Source organism: Harmonia axyridis, chromosome 4 (genome assembly GCF_914767665.1).
Source record: "Harmonia axyridis chromosome 4, icHarAxyr1.1, whole genome shotgun sequence".
In the NCBI taxonomy this organism is placed as follows: domain Eukaryota; kingdom Metazoa; phylum Arthropoda; class Insecta; order Coleoptera; family Coccinellidae; genus Harmonia; species Harmonia axyridis.
Genome location: NC_059504.1, coordinates 37,687,372 through 37,697,741, shown reverse-complemented (window position 1 = coordinate 37,697,741; position 10,370 = coordinate 37,687,372). Strand labels below are relative to the sequence as shown.

The window sequence follows — 10,370 nt, the reverse complement described above, 5'->3', positions numbered from 1 at the left end:
CAACGTAATATCTCACAAACTAATGGTTGGACTGATGTGAAATTTTGACACGTATCGTTTGAAGGTCGGTACTAACTAAAAATCATATGGATTTAATACTAGCACCTCCATCTGTGCATCAGACTTTTCAATTGGCCTAATATAGGTTCGATCGTGTTGAGAGGTTGAGTACCTATGTAAAATATTAGTCAAGCTTTGTGCGAAATTAGGTTTGGATAGAGTCATCAAAACTAAAGGAAAACCAACAGAATTTCGAAAAATAAGGAAAGCTTAGATGTGAACTCAGAATTTTGAGCAGTTATACGGGAATTACACACTAGGATATAATTTGGTGCATGAATGACGAGCGCTCAAATGCTTCTGACTTCAAGTCAATGCTTTTCCATTTTTTCATTATGTGACCTTTCCCCTCACAATATAAAATGTATATCTTTATGTTATATCATTAATATTTTGTCATTTTTACCATCAGTACGTTTGGAATTACTCAATTTTTGTGTTAAATACAAAAATTCTTGAACGTACGTCTATCTTCATATTATTTAGTTATTCAATTTGTTAACCGTTTAATTAATTTGTACAGTTTTGGTTGTTTAATTTTTCTTTTTGTTGGTTATTAATATTTTGTCATTTTTCGAAATGGAATTATATTCTTACACAAAAATAAACCAAATATATCATGAAGTTATATTATTTTGCGAAGGAGAAGGACCCAATGTCCAATTTTTTGATATTTATATTGAATTATTTTCATCAAGTAAAATCAACTAACTCATATAATTTAAAATGATTTGACTAGTTAGAATCATCAATATTTCAAGAGAATTATAAACGAGGTACTTCAAAATCATTTTCCAATTCGCCCAAAACCATTCGTTTTGCGAAGCTCAAAAAAAAAGAGAATAAACATATAAAAGAAGCGGAAACCGGAAGATCCCTGCCTTGTCCATGCACCGCAATGTTTGTTTTGCACAGATCACTATCGCATCGTATTTCCAAGCAATCAGCTGAAAACATTCGAGGTACGGATTTTTTCAAGACAAAAATAAACCAAATATATCATAGAGATATATTATATCGTGAAGGGAAAGGACACAATATTGTCAATTTCTTGATATTTATATTGAATTATTTTCATCAAGTAAACTCAACTAACTTTAATAATTTGAAATTATTCGACTAGTTAGAATCATCAATATTTCAAGATGGTTATAAACGAGGTGCTTCAATATCAATTTCCAATTCGGCCAAAACCATTCGTTTTGCGAAACTAGAAAAAAAAAAGAGAATAAACATATAAAAGAAGCGGAAACCGGAAGATCCCTGCCTTGTCCATGCACCGCAATGTTTCTTTTGCACAGATCACTATCGCATCGTATTTCCAAGCAATCGGCTGAAAACATTCGAGGTACGGATTTTTTCAAGACAAAAATAAACCAAATATATCATAGAGATATATTATATCGTGAAGGGAAAGGACACAATATTGTCAATTTCTTGATATTTATATTGAATTATTTTCATCAAGTAAACTCAACTAACTTTAATAATTTGAAATTATTCGACTAGTTAGAATCATCAATATTTCAAGATGGTTATAAACGAGGTGCTTCAATATCAATTTCCAATTCGGCCAAAACCATTCGTTTTGCGAAACTAGAAAAAAAAAAGAGAATAAACATATAAAAGAAGCGGAAACCGGAAGATCCCTGCCTTGTCCATGCACCGCAATGTTTCTTTTGCACAGATCACTATCGCATCGTATTTCCAAGCAATCGGCTGAAAACATTCGAGGTACGGATAAGTTCCATAAATCTACATGAAATTTATCAGCGTTTACCCGACCATCTAATCTATCTTGTCGTAATATATTCCACCTCACAAATGAACTACTGAATTTTTTATTCGGGTTTCCGTCTGCCAACGGGGAAGGCGGGAGCTTTCGAAGGTTATGTATTGTGGATTTCAGGACTACACTGCGAACTCCGAAATGCGTAGTTATGTGGAGAATGAAAGGATACATACACTGTGCGACGTGGAAATGACAACGTCTTTGGTATGTTTATTTTAGGGCCTTCGTGAAAGTTTCCTCTTAGATCTATTGTTTCCACACGGGTCTCTAAAAATCACTAATAATATGGAGTTAGATGTTTTGCACTTTGCCATAACTACTAGGATTATTTTGGCAGCAGACAGATGTCAGCTAACATTCAGATATGGAGGTGAACACAGAGCTGAGAACTCGTATATATTTAATGGTAGTAAGATGTACTCGTATAATATACTTTCCGATCACATGACATCACTTCGTGGAGCTAGCTTTAAGAGGCTTGTGAAGAATTTGCTTATCGAAAATCTATTCCATAGAAGAATTCATGAACCATCAATTCTAGTCATTATATTCCTCAGTAAATTTTGTTTATTCATTATTATCAGCCATTGCAGGTCCACTCCTGGACATAGGCCTTCTCCACTCTGAACAGACCTGTGCCTTCTGATGCCATATATTTCCTACTTGTTCCTTGATATCGTCTAGCCATCGTTTTGGGGTCTTTCCACACTACGTTTTGTTAGTCTGGTACATATATATGTATCGGGTTAAAACGTTCCCCGACGTCTTCCGATTTCTAATCGCCACTCGGCCCTGTCTCTCCACAGTTCTTCGCCCAGTCCGGTGTCTCTCATCTCTTTGTCGACGCCTTCCCTCCAACTTTTTCTAGGTCTTCCTCTTCTTCTAAGTCCTTGTGGGGTCCATTTAAAGATTTTCTTCGGAATTCTATTGTCCGGCATCCTCTGTACATGGCCGAACCATATGAGCTGTTTAGTTCGGATGTCATTCACGATGTTACTTTTGACACCCATTATCTCTCTTATTCCTTCATTACGAATTCTTTCTATTCTTGATCTGCCCGCTGATCTTCTCCAGAAGTCCATCTCGGTAGCGGTAGCCATGAGCATTTTTTCAGTTTTAGCCTTTATTGACCATACTTCCGAGCTGTATGTTACAATGCTCTTAACAATTGTGTTGTAAATCCTTTTTTCATTTTTTTTGGATATATTTTTATCCCATAAAAGTCTGGTATGCCAGTGAATAATTTTATTAGTCCATCTAATATAATCTGATTTTTTCGGTTTTTAAATCTGCATTTACCTTGATATGGGAGGTGTCATTTTTGTATATGTATTTAAAAAGATTACTGTATCGAGAATAATCCACTGCTCTCACAAATGCCCACGATTCAATGGAGTCGAAAGCTTTTTGAAAATCTATGAAAGCTAAATGTAGAGGCACGTTGCATTGTGTTGTTTTTTCGATAATTATTTTAATACTCTGAAGATAGCTGAAACCCATGCGAAATCCTGCTTGCTCAAATCAAAGTTGTGTGTCAGTCGGTTAGTGATGATTTTAGTAAGGACTTGGTGGAGGTGGAAGAGGAGACTAATTGGCCAATAGTTCTCTATCTTGTACAATAGTCCCTCTCCTCAAAAAGTAGAATCACTCCTGCTTTTTTCCATGCTTCTGGAACTAAGCATTTATTCAAAAGGATATGTAAGTTTTTCTATAATATCTCCTCCCATTTTGAGCATTTCATAGGTGATGTTGTCCTCACCACTGCATTCTCTATTCTTCATCTGTTTGAGAGCAGTCCTTATTTCATCTCTTATAATTTCAGGGATATCTTCAGAGCCAACATTGAATATACAACAATTTGTTGGGGACCACATATATCCCCACACAGTTTTGTGGTCTCCAACGGTGATATTCTGTTTGAATGAATAATCACTCAGAAGCGTCCTCATGTTCTCCGTTATTTTCTATTATATTGAAATGAATTGGAACTTCATCTAAGTAAGACCACTTATAGGTATGCATAAATGATATAACGACACTGACTTAGCCTAATAAAAAACATCTTGAATCCTCAATCATTTCAAAATGAAATTTGAAACAACTATACATTTCTCTCGAAAAGAATATAATTGAACATAAAAATAACCTAATAATAACTAACTACTAACAACCTAAAGAGACTACCAAAAGGAAGGGGTTGTAGCTACCTACTCAAAGGACATAGCCGTTAGTAGCTGATGACAAACGAACACTCAACTCAAATTCACATTAATCCCATGTAAAGCAGAGGATTGCTCTTTGTTAGCACCAGAAGTATGCCGAGTAGTTCACAACAAACTGACATCAGCCTCCAAGCTCTTCCATTATCCCGCTGTAGCTCCCAGAACTTCGAATAGTTAATTCACTCTGATCATCGGCATCTCATCCGCAACAAAGTTCTATTCTCCAGAAGCATTCGGAAGTTTTATCTGGAAACGATGAGAATCTATCAAACCGTGATATTGTTGCATGAAAGAATGAGTGCTCAAAAACTTCTTCATGTTCTCCATTATTTTCTATGCTGTTTATTGTAACGAATCAGAACTGATCTAAGTAAATCCCCTCATATCCATAAATATAATAACGACAAAGTTGTAGCTTAATGAAAGGCATATTGAAACCTGAACTCAATCCATTCAAAATTAAATTTGAAACATCTATCATGTATCGAGAAGAATATAATTAAACATAAAAATAACATTTTAATAGCTACAACTACTAACAACCCAAAGAGACTACCAAATGGAAGGGGTTGTAGCTACCTACTTACATAACATAGCCGTTAGTAGCTGATGACAAACGAACACTCAACTAGAATTCACATTAATCCCATGTAAAGCAGAGGATTGCTCTTTGCTAGCACCAGAAGTATGCCGAGTAGTTCACAACAAACTGACATCAACCTCCAAGCTCTTCCATTATCCCGCTGTAGCTCCCAGAACTTCGAATAGTTAATTCACTCTGATCATCGGCATCTCATCCGCAACAAAGTTCTATTCTCCAGAAGCATTCGGAAGTTTTATCTGGAAACGATGAGAATCTATCAAACCGTGATATTGTTGCATGAAAGAATGAGTGCTCAAAAACTTCTTCATGTTCTCCATTATTTTCTATGCTGTTTATTGTAACGAATCAGAACTGATCTAAGTAAATCCCCTCATATCCATAAATATTATAACTACACTGTAGTAGCCTAATAAAAAACATGTTGAAACCTAAACTCAATCATTTCAAAATGAAATTTGAAACATCTATCAAGTATCGAGAAGAATATAATTAAACATAAAAATAACATATTAATAGTTACAACTTCTAACAACCCAAAGAGACTACCAAAAGGAAGGCGTTGTCGCTACCTACTTACAGGACATAGCCGTTAGTAGCTGATGACAAACGAACACTCAACTCAAATTCACATTAATCCCATGTAAAGCAGAGGATTGCTCTTTGTTAGCACCAGAAGTATGCCGAGTAGTTCACAACAAACTGACATCAGCCTCCAAGCTCTTCCATTATCCCGCTGTAGCTCCCAGAACTTCGAATAGTTAATTCACTCTGATCATCGGCATCTCATCCGCAACAAAGTTCTATTCTCCAGAAGCATTCGGAAGTTTTATCTGGAAACGATGAGAATCTATCAAACCGTGATATTGTTGCATGAAAGAATGAGTGCTCAAAAACTTCTTCATGTTCTCCATTATTTTCTATGCTGTTTATTGTAACGAATCAGAACTGATCTAAGTAAATCCCCTCATATCCATAAATATTATAACTACACTGTAGTAGCCTAATAAAAAACATGTTGAAACCTAAACTCAATCATTTCAAAATGAAATTTGAAACATCTATCAAGTATCGAGAAGAATATAATTAAACATAAAAATAACATATTAATAGTTACAACTTCTAACAACCCAAAGAGACTACCAAAAGGAAGGCGTTGTCGCTACCTACTTACAGGACATAGCCGTTAGTAGCTGATGACAAACGAACACTCAACTCAAATTCACATTAATCCCATGTAAAGCAGTGGATTGCTCTTTGTTAGCACCAGAAGTATGCCGAGTAGTTCACAACAAACTGACATCAACCTCCAAGCTCTTCCATTATCCCGCTGTAGCTCCCAGAACTTCGAATAGTTAATTCACTCTGATCATCGGCATCTCATCCGCAACAAAGTTCTATTCTCCAGAAGCATTCGGAAGTTTTATCTGGCAACGATGAGAAGCTATCAAACCGAATTCCGCATCCCGATCATAAACGTTGCAACTCGCCGACGTAAATACAAAATCTTTCCCTATTTGTGCCCGGGCAATAAACCGGAGTACTTTTGGGCCAAGAGTCTGGAATCGCACAGAATTCGGAGGCTATTTCTCCGCTCCTCCCGATTGGAGAGCCGAGCTATGCAATTGCCACTTTGTCTATGCACGGCCCTTTATAGCTGATTTCGGTTATACCTTCGTTGTAATCTCCATTCGCGTGGCTTTCAAACTTCTCATTTGTATTTCGATGAACCGTGCTGGATTGGCGGTGTTCATTCTGATTATTACGTTCGTTTCATCGTCGGTAAACAGTGATATTGAAACTTGTCTGAAAGCCCTGTTCTTTTGGGGACCAGTTGAACGATTTTGTTGAGTTATTAGGTAACTTTCGATGTTTATTTCATTCAAATTTTGCTACTTAGATATTCAATTTGTATTTAAGTACTAACCAATCAATAGGTGATATGAGTGCAGTAAAATGAGTTACAATTTTGTTACCATTACTCCACCCATAGAGTTACACTGGTCACTATATATTCAGGGTGTTTCATCATGAATTGGAGAAACATATATGATCGCGTAAATGACACCAAGAGAATCATTTTTTGCCTCAATTCAATAGAATATTGCTCAGAAATGACGTTAAACACTTTGCATCTCGCTTATGTTTCGAAAAAGAGGTGTATGTCAAGGCAAAAATGATTCTCAAAGTGTCATGTACACGTCTATAAAGGTTGATTCCAAAGTAGACGTGAACATTGGAGGACGTGTTAGTATGACTCATTTGATGTCATTCGAGTCATATTTAGTGATAACCAAAAATCAACAGTTGACGAGGTATTTGAGTTCTTGTTATTTTTAGATTTAAACCTTTCTTCAATTTACGTCAATATTTTCTACGTTGATCAAATTTGATTATAATATTAGATTATTTTCGTGGCCAGCGAGAATTCTGGATCTAACACCGTTAAAATAGACGAAGCAACGAGAAGATTGAGAGTAAATTTCAGGCGGAAAGTAGGTCATTGACTTTAATTGCAATAAAAAAATATATTTAATTCATTACTTTCCTTCATTTGCTTTTTTCCCTATCAAATCAAAATCTAATGGTGGCATTCTGAAGAAAACTTTTTTAGGAAACAGGTGAAGAAGGATTTGGCAAGTTTTTAAAATAATTTTTCCTACAACTGCTATGATAAGTAGCTTATTCTTCATAGCTTACTCAATTTAAAAACAATGTATTGCTCATAATATGGGAAATATTATTTCTCACGGAACTTTGCCCACACCTCGCTTGGTAGAACAATGAAATTGGGCTTTTGATTCGTTTCTATGGAAACGCAATGAATTAGCACATACTGCCAACGAAGGCTATTTTGATTTGAATCAAGTCCATTACTTGAATTATTGAAATTTGTGCAGTTGTAGGAAAAGTATAGTGTGCAACATGTGGAGAAAGTCCTTTTCTCGCTCGTGTGTTTGCGGCACTCGCCTTTCAGGCTCGTGCCACAAACTCCCACACTCGCGGGAAAAATTGGACTTTCCCCACTTGTTGCACAATATTCTATTGTCGTACATAAATTGTGGAATTCGAAGGATACAGCCAAATTTATATTATAAACTCGCTCTGCTCGCCGAAGGGGCTCCGCCCCTTGGACCCCGTCACTATGCCGGTAGATCCTTCACTGGGTATCCGGCTAGAAAATAAAAGCTTTTTTTCCGAAACCTTGTATCGTTAGCTGATTTCAGACGATTCACTCGGTATACTATGCTGGTTCTAGGTTGGAATTCTATATGATTTTTTTCCTAGAATATACCGTTTCGCCCTTGCTCACATGAAAATATTTGATGCAAATCCTAACTTTTCATGACGACAAATCAAGGGCGGTCCTAGCCTTAAATTTTGAGGTGGTTCGCCATTTTGGGCTTCGAGTTTTTCTATGGGACCAAATCCCATATTACACCGATATCAAGCCTAACCTCTCAAAAATATTTATATTTAGATATTCATATGAATATTTATATAAGGCGTACAACTTTGCTTCCGCCGCGGCAACGGCGCGCCGTTTTGCAATAGATGGCTGTAACGGTAAGTGGTAGTAGAAATAAATATAACGTAGATGTCACACAATAAGTTTAGGTATTTGTGAACATAACGCCATCGACATGTTAGTCGATTTGTATCTGCATCATAAAGTTATTCACGATTAGCTGCCATACGTCCCGGTACGCCGGGACATGTCCCGGTTTGGACCATTGAGTCCCCGTGTCCCGGTTAGTTATTCAATTGTCCCGGTCAGTAATTTGACCGTTATGAGATTCATATTTCCTTATACAGTGTAGGTGAGACAAAATTTGTTTTCATGGAATCTCAACGGATTCCAGTAATCATAAATCTGAAATGCTGTTTCCGTTGCTCAAACATTATTTTTCAGAAACCGAAGGATTGAAAATAAAATTATTAAAATTGTTCAAAAAAATAGTCTTATGCAATAACTTTATTTTATATTGAATCCTTAGAGTACCTTAATATTTCCATATAAAATATTTTCGCTGTCAGTGCGGTACTTACTTCGAAGTAAAATAAAGGCGAGTTTTTTTTTAATTCGACAATGAAACTATCGGTTGTCCAGCGCATAGACTTCACAATACTGCTTCCACTTCCGCCGATATGATTTTAATTTCTGTGCATTCTATTGGTCTTAAAATTTTCAAATATTTTTCGATATTTTTTGTAAGGGTCGAACGATGAAAGGTTTTCGTGAGTATGCAGAAACAACTTACAGCAATGTTCTTTCTTATTCTAGAATTCGATGGCTTTCACTAGTTCTAGCTATTGAACGCTTGCTGAAGCTATGGGTGCCATTGAAAAAAAATTTCTTAGCTGAAAAAAAGGCCTTAAAAGCTGTAACCGATTTTTTTTGACTCTTTATTAGAACTTTATACTCTATTTCTACACAGTCAAGCATTTCTGATTGACAAACCGATTGAAAGTATTGAAAAATCATTAATTACTGTTATTAAAGATTAAAGTAAAAATTAATTGAGAGGATAGGTACTAAGAAAGAGTTGAATGGAAGATTACTAAATAACTATTTCGGAAACCAAACAAGACAAGTCTACAGGGTGGCCACTTTTTTAATGGGTTTGTATTGGTAGCTTTTAAGCCATAAGAGTTAGAAGGTCGGTCAAATGGAGAAAAAATTGCATGCATAGAAGCATTATAAAGCAGTTCAAACAAATCGAGATTATCAGGGCCGGTTATTGAGATAGGTATCATAAAAAAAGTAAATTATGTCATTTTGATTTTTCTTTTTTTCCCACTTTATTTAAAATATTATCAAAAAATGTTACATGAATTTTTTATTCGACAGTAAATTATCCTCAATTTGACGTATTCAGATTTCGTATCCAGCGTTTCGAACTCTCTGGGACACCCTCAACCTCATTTTTTTCAATACGGACCTGCATATTTTATGAAATTTTTCGAAATAACTTTTAACGCTGAATTCAACGATATATCACACAATGTCATTCAAAGTTGATTTTCAGATGATTTTGACCCTCATCCAAATTTAATGGTGTGTATGTAAGAAAAAATAAGTTTATTAACGATATCAATGTTCTGACCCAAATTCAATCGAACCCAGAAAAAAATCGAGAACTGTGGCCAGTGAATGGAATTTTTCAAAAACTGCTGTTAATAAAATAGTCAACAGACGCGAATACAATGATTTCAAATTTGAATACCAAGCCTTGCACAAATTATATCGTAATGATCTCAAAATAAAGTTCGATTCTGTAATTTGTTTCAACGGAACAAATGACAAATACAACAATAGTGATACCTCGCGAGAAAATTGAGAATGTTTTGAAAGGTATTCCAGGAGACCAAACAAGCAAATGTATAAGAAGTATGGGTTCCAGAACCGTAAAGTGTACCTATTTTACAAAATGGTGGACATTTCAAACACTTACTTCATTAATTTTCATTTACTTTCGAATAATCATCTGATTTTTCTTTCGTTAAATGATACTTTCGTTTAATTATTATGAATTGAAATATTTAAATGATTATTATAAAAGAAGAACCAAGAAACCAGTATACTGGTTTCTTGCTTTGATTCTAATATGTTCCATTTAGTTCAAGATGGGTAAGTTGACTTTCTTATCGAAATTTATTGCATATTGCATGTTGCCAATTAAACTGAATAAAG

At 35.4% G+C, this 10,370-nt stretch overlaps 1 protein-coding gene across 1 annotated transcript; it reads right to left on the bottom strand.

Moving 5' to 3' along the window:
* Positions 1–2,598: 2,598 nt before the first annotated feature.
* On the bottom strand, positions 2,599–2,958 carry LOC123678703. Its single transcript, XM_045615850.1, has one exon. It carries the CDS (start codon positions 2,956–2,958, stop codon positions 2,599–2,601), a length of 360 nt encoding a protein of 119 aa, XP_045471806.1.
* Positions 2,959–10,370: the final 7,412 nt, after the last annotated feature.